The following is a 15,297-nucleotide window of genomic DNA, read 5'->3' as shown; positions in this document are numbered from 1 at the left end:
TTTCCTCACAATTATTATATCCATTTTACAGATGTGGAGACTAACCCCCTCAAAGTTAAGTGATTCACCAAGAGCCCTTCAGAGTTTGAGTTAAGTTCTGAATGAAGGCATCCTAAGTCCAAACCCAGCACCCTTTCCTCTATGCTTGTCTACTCGTGATTTCAGAACAGTTTCTGCATCCATAAAAACGAAAGCACATACAGATCACCAAGAGAGACTCCTGAATCTTTGCCCAAAAGGCAGAGTTCTCTATAAAACGTTTCACTGTGAACTGTACTTCTTTTGTCAGAATTCAAAGATAATAATCTACAAGTTATTTTAGTTGGGAATGACCTATGTATGGAATGTGGGACTTCAGAGAACTTTAGCGTTGATTTGCTCAGCATGAATCTTCATGGATGAACTGACTTTTCCTAACTTAGTAAACACAACTGTTTAAATTTAGATGCAAAAAATAATTGAGTCACACATTTTATTTAGTCTGGTTTTTTTTTAAAAGACCCTGGGCTTTGTGGGTTTCCTATAGTTGGGAGGAATATAAGGGAGACAGAGAAGACATTTCTTCCTTCAATGTCCAGGAATATAAATCACTACAATATTCTCCTGGAAACATTAGAGTTTAGTCTGGTAAATGTTCAATGATTGGAGCATTTTATAAAAAATCAAATACTTTAAAATCCTTTTCAAAAATAATTTAGAATATATTCTTGTTGAATACTTTTAGTGAAATTTCATCTTTACAAGATTACAATATGTGTTTTTCCACTTTCATCATCTTTTTCACATTTGGGCAATTTCTGATGATGAGTGTGTGTTCATCTTTCGTTGCCGAAGAAGACCAAGCCATCAGAGAAATAATGACATGACTTGCACTTGACTTTGTTTTGAGTGAGGAAGGGCTGTGCAGGTCACCAGCCTCACTTCTCCTCCAGAGCCATCTGAATCCAGTGACCAGATATTCATCAGGATGACTGGAGATGACCCAGGATGCGGCAATTGGTGTTAAGGTCACACAGCTAGTGAGTGTCAAGTGTCTGAGGTGAGATTTGAACTCAGGTCCTCCTGACTCCTGTACTGGTGCTCTATCCACTGCACCATCTAGCTGCCCTCTGATGATGATAAATGATCAATCAATCGATAAACACTTATTAAGTACTTACCATGTGCCAGGCACTGTGCTCAGTGCTGAGAAAACGAAGAGGCAAATAGTCTGCCCTCAAGAAGCTTATAATCTAATGGAGTAGTCAATGTGCAAACAAATATATACAAAGCGAGCTATATACAAGCAATAATTAAGAGGGAAGGTGCTGTAATTAAGAAGGTTGGGGAAGGCTTTCTGCAGAAGGTGAGATTTTGATTGGAGTTTTAAGGAAGTCAGGGAAATCTTTTGGCCTATCTATACTAATTTTTCAGAAATACTTGGAAAACATCCTTACTGACATCTAATGTGTTATGCTGGTAGCACTGAAAGGGCATGCCCCTACAAAGCTTCATAGACAGCCTTGGCTCCCTTTTTTAGACATACTCCCCTAAGCCAATCATATATTTCACTGATATAGGAAAAAATCTAGATTTAAAAAAGTGATTAGAGTATGAGAAATCAGTTTGCAAATCTTCTTTATATTCAGGGTGCTACAATTCTGAGTTAAAGCAGTATCCTTCTAATTGGTTTATCTCTAGTTCTTTCCCTCTCCAAACTATCTTATGCCTGCTGCTAGATTAACGTTTCTAAAAATTGCTTTTGTCTCACTATGCTCTCACTCATAACCCTTCTATAGCCCCCACTTCCTGCAGGGTAAAATTGAATCTCTTATTCAAAACCGTGTGTGTGTGTGTGTGTGTGTGTGTGTGTGTGTATTTTTATTTTCTCCCCAATAACATTAAAAAATTTTTAGCTTCAAATTCTCCCCCTCCCTTCCCTCCTTCTCCTCCACCCCCATCACTGAGAAGGCAAGCAATTTGATGTAGGCTCTACATGTGCAGTCATGTAAAATATACTTCCATATTACAATCCAGCTTTTCCCAATTTATCTTTCCAATTTTATCTTCCACTGGCTTCATCAAAAGGGACTTTGGCTCCAGCTAGGCTGGTATATTAATTGTTCTCAGGTCATAACTTCATCATTTCTGCATCTACTCTTCAGTTTACACTACTCCATTCCACCTTCTCTTTATACCTCCAAGTACCATCCCTTATTCCTCAAACCTCAGAATACCCCTCATCCTCCCCACTGGTCCAAATCCACAAATTACTTCAAGTCTCAGGTCAAGTTTTCATCTTCCATGAAGCCTCTACAGCCCACAGCACCAAAATGAATTATTTTTTGCCACAAAACTTCTGCAGTAACTGATCATTTATAAATTTGGTATTTAATTATATATTACCTCATATTGTTATTAGACCTTTTAGTGTGTGCATGTCTGATCTCCCCAGCTTGATCATCACCTTCATAAAAACAGGGAAAGTATTTTATACTTTTTTTCAATCCTTGACAACATCTAATACAGTGATATATATCATAGATATCTGGCAAATATTTGGTAAACGAAGAAAAAGACTAACCAGATAGTTACTTAAAACAATGAACTCCCTTGATGAATTTAAAATACAATCTTATTTACCCACAGGTAGTCAGAAATGAAGTTTTTGTAGAAAATGAGACCTACATGGCTAAGTCCTTCTACAAGGTGTTAATAAGTACTTAATATCTTTAGTGATGCCCCTGGGATTGATGCCCAAGAAAGCACAGTACATGGAGTTGTAATAATCTGCCATTTGAGAAGGTTCTGTTGATTTCCTGATTTGAGGAAAGTCCTTTATAATCATTTTATTCACTGCTTACCGACATGTTTTATTACCGCATTGTAAGCAATAATCTGAAAGATGAGTGATACTGGTAGTTGTAAAAAGAGAGACAGCATATAGATGCCACAAGATAATCATAAAAGTATCATAGTTGATACTTTCTATAGCAGCTTAACTTAAAGAGAACCTAAAGTTATAAGTAACATAGATTAGTTAGCCTAGAGAAAGTGAGAGAGGACTAATTTTCTTATATTTCATATAGTCAATTTTTATAAAGAGGATAAACTTTTTTCTCTTTTCCATTGAGATAAAATATTGCTTTCTGTGTAACTTAGAATCTATTTTCCTAAAGTGCTATAAATCTAAAATTCATTTTCATATGTTTGGATTGGACTAGGCAGGCTCCTAGTCCAATCTGCTTACAGATTGGCTTTAAGATATAGATGACCTCTTCAAGTCCTTTCCATGCCAGCAATACTGTAATATTCTTCTCAAATCTGCAATTTCCGGACTCAGAGATCTTTTAATTTGGGTATATACTTTTTTCAACTAAAACGCGTAAACCATGAATTCTTGCAGACTCAGAGAGCTTTTAATTTGGGTATGTATTTTTTTCAGCTAAAATGCATAAACCATGAATTCTTGCTGCAAACACAGCCAGTTGTTTGGACAGCCTCTTGCCAAAGTTATCTGTGATGACTTTTTCTTGAATTCCCAGGAGTACAAAGTAGCGTTAGAGTTTCTTTTTAACATTTACTTCATTAAAGGTCTTTAAACAAGGATGTTAAAATTGATCTGGTTATTAACATATAAAATATTTTAAAGTCAGTTTTGTGTGTATGTATGTATATATATGTACACAAATACACACATATATACACATACATATATATAGATAGATATATAGTTATGAGTACAGAGACATCTGCTTTCCAATCAATAAGAGGTTAAAAAGAAATACAGGTTGCCTTGTCTGGGTTATTATTTCAACCAAAAAGTAAGAGGAACAATATTTCTAGACTGTCTTTGACAGTAATATGTGCAAACTTGCAAAATTGGTTGTTTGCTCCAAAACCATTGGATCTATAATCATATAGATGCAAACATTTCCTCCAAGGATACAGATTGCAACTCATCCAAGACAGTCCCTCTTGGGTGGCTCTCATCCATTTCTTCCAATTTGTTTGACACAAGGTTCTTCACAAGGTGCTGGGGGCTAGGGAGGTGGGGAGAGCTCCAGTCTTGTTGACATATAGTATTTATTGGTGGAGCTCACGAGTCTCACTCAGCCTCTCTTTCTCACTCAGACATCTTTTGAAAATGTCCTTCCTAACACTTCTCCACAATTTCTTGCTTGTAATGTATTGCAATCTGCTCACACCTACCATATGCTTTTCCATCCTCCTTTGGATGATCCTTAGTTCTGTGGAGAATGTGGTGCTTCTTGACTACCAGTCATACAACCTGGCTGAAAGAACATTACTATTAAAATGATGGGCCTTCCTGTCAGGAAAAAGCTTGGGGCCATTAAAAAGTCTTTGCAAATTTCAAAAGTCAATCCAGCCCTCTCTCAGGAAGTTGGTTAATATGCTGAATTCCTTAATTTGCCTTGCTTGAAGTGGTTGTAGTTATAAAAATTATCAAATGATCCTTTTGGCCAGAGCATAGCAAACAGATCTCTTAATCCTATGTTTGGTTAGATTATTTTTTTCAGTTGTGGTTACTGTGGAATTTTTAGTGTAGTGACAAAGTGTTTGCCTATATGCATAAAGCACTCTACATGTATATTTTACCTGCTGTCAGATTGTTTTTTTCCTTTTTAGCAGAACTGAAGCTTTTGTTTTGTGTGGGGAAGGAAAGGAAGTTTCGAGAAAATGCATTTGAAATGCTAGGAATCATAAAGTAACATAAAACATTCATCTGAGCATCTATCTCAAAGGACTCCCAAGTAAGTGCTATCAACCATGCTTTGTTGATATAAAATCTTAGTCACAGGGAAACTGTTTGACTTTCCCAAGGTCATTCAGTAAGGTTGTCATTCAACTTTTAGAATACACTTAATGGTATTGGACCATCTGCTGTTGCAGCTTTTATGCTGAGTTATGCTTCCAATTGCCACAAATCAGTGGCTCAACGATGCTTTGAATTTACAAATGGTTGAAGAGGGAATTTTGATGTTCCTGACACAAGGTCATCTAACAAGGAAAAGACAGTTAGGAAAAGCAGGCTTACCTATACACTTCCATTCATTGTGTTAAGGTAAAAGTGAAGGATTATTCTATGTCCTATGAGAAATACAGCCAAGATACTTTTAAAATTTCTACTTGTTTGCAGTTGTTTGATAACTATAAGCAAAAGGAAAAAAAATAACTCTAAATAACATTAAGTACATCATAGACAAATTGAGTAAGATAAATAAGGGGGAAATATTTAAGATCTTGTTGGCAGCAAAGCACATACTGTGGAGAAGGGGAGTGTGAAAGGAAGAAAACCTAAATCTGAACAGATATTGGCAATCACATCTCTGGCAAAGGGGCACAGCTGATACCAACGCTGCTATGAAGAGATAACATCAGGTGTTGGCTAGCTCATTTGGAGAGCAAAAGGAAATGAATGCAGGAAAAAAAGTTTATTCACGCAGTGAGTACTTAAGAGTTATTCCGATTTTCTTTGTTCAACATGCAAACAGAGGTGAAGTTGTTCAAAGGGATGCAGGCAATGAGCGTTTTTTTTAATACAATGTTGCTGGAAAAACAAATTATTTATCCAGCCCAACAAACGTTTATGCAGCATCTATGTGTCAGGCACTGATCCAAGAACTGGATACAAAGAAGAGAAAGAACTCCCAAATGAGGAAACTCCCTCTACTGATGTAAGCCAATATCTTCTCTACAACTTATAGTCTTACGGAGTTGACAATAACACATAGAAGTCAAGTGTTTTGCCCAGCATGTATCAGGCTGAACTTTATTTTTGGCCCCAAGGCTCTAGCCACTACACCGTGCTGCCTTGCCCTCAGGGGCTTACATTTTATTAGGGAAAACAACATATAAACAAGTATGCAAATACTTGATAATTTCAGGAAGAGCTGAGCATGAACAATTAGGGGAATCTGGAAGGTTCCAGATAAGCTGAGCCCAGAAGAAAGTGAGAGATTTTAAAGAGGCAGAGGTGGGGAGGAAGTACATTCCAGCCTGGGACGGATTGAGAAAATGCTTTGGAGACTGAAAAGAGAAAATTGAATTTTAGATATATCAAGTAAACCAATTTGACTAGAATGGACAGTGATTGAAGAGGAGCCTGGAAAGGCAAGACTAGTTTAAGACTGTGAAGTGTTTTAAACGCTATTAGGGAGTTAGCATTTTATCCTACAGTCAATAGTCAAGGAAGGTCCTTAAGCAGAGTGACATGGTCAAGACTTGTGATTTAGGAAGATTATTTTAGCAGCTGGATGGGGGATGGTTTGGGGTGTGCGTGGGGAGCACTGGTGACTGGGTCCAATAATTCAAGTAAAAGGTGATGATGACTAGAAAGGGGGGGTGGCAGGATGGGTGGAGAGAAAGTGAGGAATGGAAATACATGGGAAATGAAATACATGGGAGGTAGACTATGATGAATTGTAGCACTCTTATTCTTTGGTTTTTCCTCCCTTTATGTGACTCTACCATTCCAGTTATATATATATATATGATTGCTCATGGATTCTGAATCTATTTCTTCATATTTATTCATTCTCACAAGGTAAAAACATTAAAATAATACTTGTACATTAAGTAATCCTTATTTCATACACAGGTCCAAGATACATTTTTTGTATAGTTGGCTTGAAATCACTGCAACATATTATCTTGCTGTTTGTTACACCAGAGAATAAGTTTCAGGAATGACTTTCTGTTCTAAAATTGAAATAATGTGGAGTGTGTATGTGTGTGTGAAGAGAGAGGGAAAGAGGAATTAATTTAATTCCCATTTGCTAATGTGACTGTAGTGAGACTATTTTTAGGTATAATCCAAACACTGCATGTCTTCTCCATTCTGATTAGTATGAATTTGGCTGGGATTCAAAAGAATTAGTATTTCTCAGCACATTATCCTATCAACTAAAACTACATTATTCTGAGCCAGTATGGTTAATTGGAATTTACTGCTTTTCAAGGCTTTCTTATTCAGGAGGCCCAACTTTGATCAAAAGTGCTGCTGGAAACTGACCATGGTGACTGTAGATGATCTTCATTTGAACCCTTACTTCATGGTTCTTGTTCAAATTTGGGTTCTAAGACTGTGCTTACACTTTGGATGCAGAACTTCCGCCACTGTAATTTGACATACTACGGGGAGGAAGTCAACACATTCAACAAAAATAGGAAATTAAAATAAGTTAGGAAAGTGTGCTTACCAAGGAAGGGCCTTCACAATAGCCACTTAATAGTTATTAATAAAATTTCAATTTCAAAGGTGTGGACCAAAACTTACTTGCAAACTTTTTTTTTCCCCAACACTCATGTAAAGTACTGCTAATAAAAGAAGTTAAGTTCACCAAAGGTTAAAACAGAATTTTCTGTACTCACATACACCGTTAAATCCATAGTTTTTATACTGTTGGGAACATCATTATATTTCTAAAGGTTGTAATCATCACATTGCACGGAATCTTGCAGAGCTATACTTAAATATCACTTACAAATGTAGCATAGCATGTCACTGGGCACATCATCCTCCTTTTTGATCATTAAATTTTGTATTTATAGCACATCAGAAAAGCAAATGTGCCTGCTATACACAAACACACTTAACATGAGGACTTCCTGCGTATTTGTTATGCCTTTCTACTCTGTCATATTCTTTCTTCCTTTCACTCCATTATGCAGTATCTTAACAGAGTAAACATGTTTGGTAATCTGTCTTTCATTGTCAATCTGTGTCTGTTTTTCTTCAAGAGAAAGAGACAGACAGACACGGAGAGATACAGAGACAGAAAGAGAGAGACCCATAAAGATGCAGAAAGAGGGAGATAAAGAGGAAGAGACATAGAGGAGAGAAAAAAGACCTAAAGAATAGTTTTCATGGATATTTGGAATCATTACCAGAGCCCTGAGTAGGCATAATCATCTACTCGTAAAAACCAAGAGAAACCTGTTGAACACAGAATCTTTTTGGTCCCGAATGAGTATAAAATTAGCTAAAAAGGATAGTATTTTCTTTGGGAAAGAGTTACTAAGTTTTATTAAGGAACAAGTAATGCTCATGAATTAACTACTTTTTGCTTATTTGTTGTAAAAATCCAGGAAATTTCCTAAGATCTCCAAGTCTCTAGATATTAAGGGCCTATTTATACCGTTTTCATTCAGGGAAATTTCTTACTTCATGGGAAGGTTAAACTGAGTGGATCAGGAAAGCAAAGCATTTGTTTGTTGCCACAAGGACTACGAGGCAAAACGTTACATGGTCTTTAGTATTCTAGACTAACAGCAGATAAGGGAGGGAATAGAACTGTTTTAAGCTGTCTCACCTTATTTTTTTTCTTTAAAGAACTGTATTTACTTTAAAGTCTCAGTATTGGTGGAGACGTTTAAACTTGTAACAGCTTCTGTGTAACTGTGGAAGCCCATGCGACCTATTACTGTTCACTAAAATGTTAATATTTATCTTAATTCAGTGTGAGTACAGGTTCCTTAAACATCCCACCAAAAGAACAGTAGTCTATCCTGACTTATCATAACAGACAAAGCGACATATGAGTGTTAACACTTAGCATATACCAAACGTTGATAGGTGGAACTTTGGCTTGCTTATCATAAAATTTTAAAAGAAAAAACTCAGTACAAAAGTAGGAATCTTACTTTGGAGGACAGTCCTTCACTGGGAGGAATTTCACAATGCTTTCTCTAGAAACAAACTACAAAAATATTCTGGATACTTTTGCATGTTACAAAGCTACTAAATAATCCCATAAATGCCATATAGGGTATCCCAAAAATCTTGGTGCAGGGAAACCTTATATTATCTGTCAAATAAATTTTATCTATCCATCTGAAATGATGCTACAAAGATTGATTAGATAAATAAACGGGAAAAAGCCACTTGAAAGGAAAATATTTTTATAAATAATCATTTGACCACGGAAGCATTTTACATTCAAAATAGCCATTAGAGAAATATACATACTGTACACTGAACTTTGTCGGCTACATATTGGAAACCCAAGAAATTACTGATTTCATTCAAAGCAGGTAACAAATTATGCAATCCATGTATTATTCTTTTGTGCAAAGTAGCAGTTGTTTTACCTGTCATTCTGAAGATTGTATTTCGAAGGTAAAATTACATTTCTTTACATAATCCAAAATGTTTCCTCTTAAGAAAAAGGCCAGTCCAGCATATGGGAGCTTGCTATACTAGAAATGGTTAGGAGATGCCTTTGAATCCATCTATGAATTTTGGAGGAAAATTAGAAGTTCTCAGTAGGAATATAGTTTTATTTGGTCTAGACCACATTTTGCCAGGCTTTTACATCAGGAAAGGCTATTAGGAATAGTTGCGTTGGAAATCCAATCCTTACTGCAAGCAAAACAAATGCTAGTCTTTTCATTACAGCTGAAAATTGTTTCCAAACTCCTACAGATACACTGTACATATCTTGATTGTGCTGCATTTGTATTTATTGCACATAGACCATTTACTTACACAGTAGTTAGTTGCACCAGAGTATAAATACTTTATAAAATACACAGGAGGAAATTGAAAGGACACACAAGTGCTAAATTAACAGCAGATTCACGTGAGCACTTGGACGTACAAAAATAATAAAAAAAATCCTTATATTTAAATTTTTAGTATGGATACAGTTACAGTACCATGATAAAATAGTATAAAAAGTCATTTTTTTCAATAAAACATCAACTCAGTAATATAACAGACAAAAAAGTAGAGTTTGGATTTCAGATTATTTTCAACTCCCTCTCCTCCCCTCATTAAATGGTTTTTTTTTTGTGTGTGTGTATGTGTGTGCAAGTAATATCTTCAGTGGACTTTACAATTTCTAACACTGTGCAAAAAAGCATTTTGAACCATTCTTTTTATTTTCTTTTTCCAAATGTGCAGTAATTTTTCTCGACCCTAAGACTGTTTCCTCTCTCCAAATTGTGAGAGTCACGTGTCACAGAGGCTGGCGCCTGGTCCTTTAACTAATATTGATACATAAATAATCTGTTTAATATAAACATATCTTTAAAAAAAAATCCCTGTGCAATATGCACAGTTTGAGGTAGGAATCCCTCTGCCTCATCACCATTGCCAAGACGAAACAGGAAAGCCAGGTTGTTTGTTCTAAATAAAACTCGTAAAAGGTGAACGTGATTTTTGCAACCTTTCCACTTTGCTTTCTTTAAAGATGTCACCATTCAGACTTTGAAACAATAATGACAAAAATCTTTCGTGGAACCGAGAAAAACCCTGTCCCATCAAACTTTCCAGATTCCTTTTCTCTTACTTTGACTGGTCCAGTTCCCGGGAATTGGATGGGAACAGGTGATAGTCTTCCAAAGCAGGATTATTAAGTGCAGCTCTTGGAGAAACCAAGTGGATGGTTTTTCTTTTTCTTTTTTTTTTTCTGAATCCCATCTTCTTTTCTCCATCCCACTTATCTAACCAGTTAACACTTTCTCAATCCTTGCCTGAAGGATCAGAATTAGAGTGGAAAAGGTAAAACAGGCATCTTCCCCCCAGAAGTCAGGAAGAAAAGTCCAAAAATCCCAACTCCCCCCGTCCCCAACTTTCCTTCTTTTCAACGGTCCAGTTGCTTTTGTTTGTCGCGGATGATTCAGAAGAGGTATGAAGGATACGCTATCACCTGCTTTCGGTCTTGAGTAAACACAGATCCTCCCTTCCCTGTGAAGACAGTTCAGGGCTGTTGGCTCTCTTCCTCTTGAACTTCCAAACCAGTTTCCTGGGTGGGGGTGTGGGGAAGGGGCGGGGGGGGAAGCCCCACTCCCCCATTCCTCCCCGACGGCCCCCCACCGCGAAACCACCTGCCCTGTAGCCCCCGCCAGAAAGTAAAAAGAAAACACAAGCCCGGCCCCCTCCTCCGCCCCACCGCCCCCTGCCCCTGCCCAGCGGCCGGTCCTATACCTTGGATTCCGAATACGAATCTTTGCCGTCCCTGTCCTCCAGGCTGGAGTCGCTGTCCCCGGTCGCCCCGCCGTTGCAGCCGGCCCAGGGCTCCAGGTAGTGAGGCGCCGAGGGAAGCAGCTCCCCCTGCTCCGCGTCGGCGGCCGCGGGGGACGGGCTGCCGCAGCCCGCGGCCGAGCTGCCGCAGCCCCCGGTCGTGGCGGCCCCGGAGCCCCCGCGCGACAGCTCCCCGGCGCTGGCGTGGAGCCGCCGCTCGGCCCGGCGCGGGCAGCACAGGAGCCGCTTGAAGGCCTTGCGGAAGTCCGGGCTGCGGCAGTAGATGATGGGGTTGAAGGCCGAGTTGGCGTAGCCCAGCCAGTTGAAGAAGACGAAGAGCCAGTTGGGCACCAAGTCCCGGTGGAAGACCTTCACCACGTTGGCGAGGAAGAAGGGCAGCCAGCAGAGGGTGAACACGCCCATGATGATGCCCAGCGTCTTGAGCGCCTTCTGCTCCTTGAGGGCCACGAGGCGCGACGGCCGCCGCTTGCCGGGGCGCCCGTTGGCCAGCGGCGCGCGCGACGGGCCCGGCTGGCGGGGCGCCGGCGGCGGCGAGGGCGAGGGCGGCGGGCGGGGGCCGCCGTAGAAGCGCCGCTCGCAGCGGTCGATCTTCTTCACCTGCTTCTGCGCCTCGCGGAAGACGCGCAGGTAGACGAAGGCCATGATGGACAGCGGCACGTAGAAGGAGACCACGGAGGAGGCGATGGCGTACGCGCGGTTGGTGACAAAGTCGCAGCACTTGGGGTCGTTGTAGCAGAGCCGCGCCTCGTCGCCGTCCGCCCGCCACCAGTGCATGAGGATGGGCAGGAAGGACACGAGCGCCGAGATGGCCCACACGGTGCACACGAGCGCCCGCGCCCGCGGCCGGGTCAGCAGGCTCTGGTAGCGGAACGGGGACGTGATGGCGATGTAGCGGTCCAGGGCGATGACACACAGCGTCTCGATGCTGGCGGTGACACACAGGACGTCCACCGACGTCCAGAACTCGCAGAAGAAGGAGCCGTACTCCCAGCGGCCCCACACCACGATGGTGGCCCCGAAGGGCACCACGAGCAGCCCCATGACCAGGTCGGCGCTGGCCAGGGAGATGATGAAGAGGTTGGTGAGCGTCTGCAGACGCTGCGTCTTGGCGATGGCCACGATCACCAGGACGTTGCCCGCCACAATGAGCAGCACGATCAGGGCCATGAGCATGCCCATGCCCGCCGTCCACTGCTGGGATAGGGCCGCGGGCGCCGGCGTCGTCGAGGTCAGCAGAGAGGCGGCCGGGGAGGCGGGCACCAGCAGCCGGGCGGCCGTGGCTGCCGCGGCCTCCCCGCCCGCCCCGTCGGGGGCCGGCGAAGGAGACGACAGGTTGTAGGGCTCGTAGCCTAAGCCGAGCGCACCATCTCCCATGGTGAGGAGGCAGGAGCTGAAGTCTCGGGGTGGGGACGGAGCCCGGAGAGCCTAGAGGTGGGAGGGGACGGCGAGAGAGGTCAGGGCCGGGGCCGGGGCCGGGGCCAGGTCAGGCCAGCTGCGTGCAGCAGCGCGGAGCCCCGGACCTCGGCGCCGGCTGCTGCCTCCCTCCTCTCGCAGGCTGCGGCTGTAGCTGCTGTCGCTGCCAACACTTCAGCATGTTTCTGAGCGCTCCGGTCTGGCAGCTCCTGCACCCAGCACCCCACCCTAACCCACAGTTAGCTCCCCCCAACCCAGCCCCGGAGGCCTCGCGTCAGTGTCCTGCGGCCAATCAGGGGCCAAGGCACGCCCCCGTTTTGTCCCCCACCCCCCTCCTCCGCCTTACTGCCCTCCCACGGGCAATTAAGTGGCTCCGGGGAGCCTGGTGAGGGGGGGCGGCATGAGCACGGATCTCAGCCCTGCGCTGGGGGAACGGGGGACGGGGGCTCTGGATCCTTAGCGAAGGAAACGTGTGCTCCGTCCCACTGCAAAGGGCTTGCTGGGTTCGGAGGGGAGGAGACTGAGGGTGTTAAAGAGAAGGGCGGTTTGGAAAGTCGGGCTGGAGGAGTTGGGCTGTTTGTCTGATTCTCGGATCCGAAAACCTGGCGGTGTCCCCTGGTCAGAGGGGCCTGGGCAGCCTCACACCCGTCGGTTCAGGGGGATCAGAGAAGGGTGTTATCCGCTAGAGAGAAACTCCCAAGCAGCGCTACGGGTTTCGCAGGGGGGATAACCACGCATCTGTCAGGAGCGCTTTGTGGGCGCTAGGCTTCTAAGAAGCTCGGGCTGCTCCAGGCGGTAGTTACATAAAAGAAGCGAAGGTTGTGCATCTAACGATGGAGACTAATTGGAAAAACACACACACCCAAATCCAAATCCCAGCTAATGAATGTGTAAGTATGATGCAACCGTGTGTGGATAATACAAAGAGAGGTTTAAGGAAACGCAAATGTTAGCGTACAAAGTAAATGACACTTCCTACAAAAAAGAGCGTGTTTAATTACAGTTCAAACCTTTCACACTCAGTAATAACACCTGTATTTTGTTTTGTTACTCACATGATTTATTATTCTAAGAGGTTCAAAACAAACAGAAAAAAGTGCTGTCAGTTTGGGTTGACGTAATGAACAGGGACTTCTGATTTCTCAGTTTGATCAGTTGTTTTCTCCCTTGCCCAAGTTCCCAGATTCTTAAAACTCTGGGATTAATTTTGTAAGGATGAGAAGAGAAAATATGTAAATACTCAAGAGGATTAAAATCCCAAAGCATTTAAAGAAGTATAGCGATGACTTTTGAATTGCCAAAAGAACATGTTTCAAATTAGCCAGTTGTTAACCCTTCTGAAGGCAGGGTTGGTATTATCTTGGTATTATCACCAGCACCCAAAGCAGCACAAGACTAGATAAAAGTAAATCTGCAAATGCAAGGAAGAAAAACATGAATCTGCAGCTATATGGCCTTGATACAGGCTTTTAATTCCATGTATAAATAGAAATACTGAATAATGAACATATATGTATGTTCACATGTATGCCCACATTATAAGAATAAGAAACGGCACTCCTGCAATGAAATCTGGCACCTGGATGGCAGGCAAATTCTTCACTAGCAGAGGAATTGGTTTTTACAACCATACTGGAGTGCTTAGCTCTCCAAGCATGCAGTGCAGATGCAATAAACAATGTCTGTTAAATATTGTAAGGTCACTTCTCAGACATATAACTTATGCATTTCTTGAATTCAGCCATAAAAATTGCTTCAGGCCCAAACCTGACCTACAAGAGGACACCATCAGGGAGTGATTTGTTTATTCTGCATTTGTTTAACTCTGCCCTGAGATTTACCAGCCTGCCTCCTACCAATGGAGTAACCATCCTAAGGTAACTACAAACCTGTGTCAAGCTTAAGCACATGCCCATCTTCCTCCTTATCTGGAGAGAGTCTCAAAATAGATCAGGGCCCTGGAAAGGATTGGAAATGGTGCTGCTCTGTGATGGGGAGAGGACAGGAAGGCTGTCGATCAGTCACCATCACTGTCAAGTGTTACAGGAAGAGATTCTACTGGCCTTAAATATCGCAGAAGGACAGTAGACTATTGATTATATTTCTGTGAGAGATAAAAAAATATTTGGTTGTATGGGCGTTTAAAGGCTTAGTTGTCAATAAATTGACTATAATCATATGCAGGAATGCTCTAAATATATGGAAGTATGTGACTTGTATAAGACTCTAAATGTAACAAACCCCCTCCCCCTGCCAAGTTTTAGGAAATTCTTATAACAGGGTACTCTGATTCCCTGTTTTAGAAATGTGTTAACAACATGAATATTCAAAACCGAAAAGCTACTTATATTATTGCTGATAGATCTTTAGAATAAAATACATAGAGTTTCTGTCTGATGATAAATATTAGAACTTCTCAGTTGAATTTGCTAAGTTGCAGTGATTTTAAGAAACCAAAAAAGAAAAAAAATGGAACAATTAATAACCATTTTGGTCCTTTAATATAATATATGGTTTGCATACTTTTAAAAATGAAACCTTACTAGGTTACCTCTAACTCCTTCATTTACTTATGAGAGATTGAGGTGGATTGTTAGCATTGCTTTGATATGGCTTCTTTCCCTTAAGTATACCAGGTCAAGAGGAGAAAGTTCAACATACCCACCTAGATTGTTCTTAATTATTTCATAAGTCATGACTTCGTATTTAAAATAGTTTTTTTCCCCTTCCTAGAAGTAGTTTTTAAAATGATCTCTATGAGGAACACACCCATGTAATCATTTGGATTGTCATCTAAACACATTGTTCTAAAGGGAATATCCAATAGTACATTTTGAAAGACTTGAGTCTTCCTTTGCAGTGTTTGAATCCAGCTTTCCTTAACATCCCCACTG

At 41.6% G+C, this 15,297-nt stretch overlaps 1 protein-coding gene and 1 long non-coding RNA gene across 2 annotated transcripts in view; one reads left to right on the top strand and one right to left on the bottom strand.

Annotated features, from left to right (window-relative positions):
* Positions 1-9,876: 9,876 nt before the first annotated feature.
* Positions 9,877-12,460, bottom strand: ADRB1 (adrenoceptor beta 1). Its single transcript, XM_072623097.1, has 2 exons — positions 10,934-12,460; positions 9,877-10,693 (listed from the first exon to the last, which is right to left on the bottom strand). The coding sequence occupies exons 1-2, from the start codon at positions 12,362-12,364 to the stop codon at positions 10,652-10,654; spliced, it is 1,473 nt and encodes a 490-aa protein (XP_072479198.1). The 5' UTR covers positions 12,365-12,460; the 3' UTR covers positions 9,877-10,651.
* Positions 12,461-13,183: 723 nt separating this feature from the next.
* LOC140513419 (uncharacterized) overlaps positions 13,184-15,297 on the top strand; it is a 28,192-nt gene continuing 26,078 nt past the window's right edge. Inside the window, exon 1 of the long non-coding RNA XR_011970165.1 lies at positions 13,184-13,293. This is a non-coding gene — a long non-coding RNA (uncharacterized lncRNA). The remainder of the gene's footprint in view (positions 13,294-15,297) is intronic.

The sequence above is a fragment of the Notamacropus eugenii genome, chromosome 1 (assembly GCF_028372415.1).
Source record: "Notamacropus eugenii isolate mMacEug1 chromosome 1, mMacEug1.pri_v2, whole genome shotgun sequence".
NCBI lineage: Eukaryota > Metazoa > Chordata > Mammalia > Diprotodontia > Macropodidae > Notamacropus > Notamacropus eugenii.
Note: the sequence above shows the minus strand (reverse complement) of the source record. Positions and strands in the feature narration are given on the sequence as shown.

Excerpts from the sequence above, each read along its gene's own strand:
- ADRB1 (XM_072623097.1), bottom strand. The coding sequence starts at position 12,364 with ATGGGAGATGGTGCGCTCGGCTTAGGCTACGAGCCCTACAACCTGTCG. Across the intron at positions 10,694-10,933 it reads ATTCGTATTCGGAATCCAAG|GGAAGGGAGGATCTGTGTTT; the intron begins GTATAGGACCGG and ends CTGTCTTCACAG.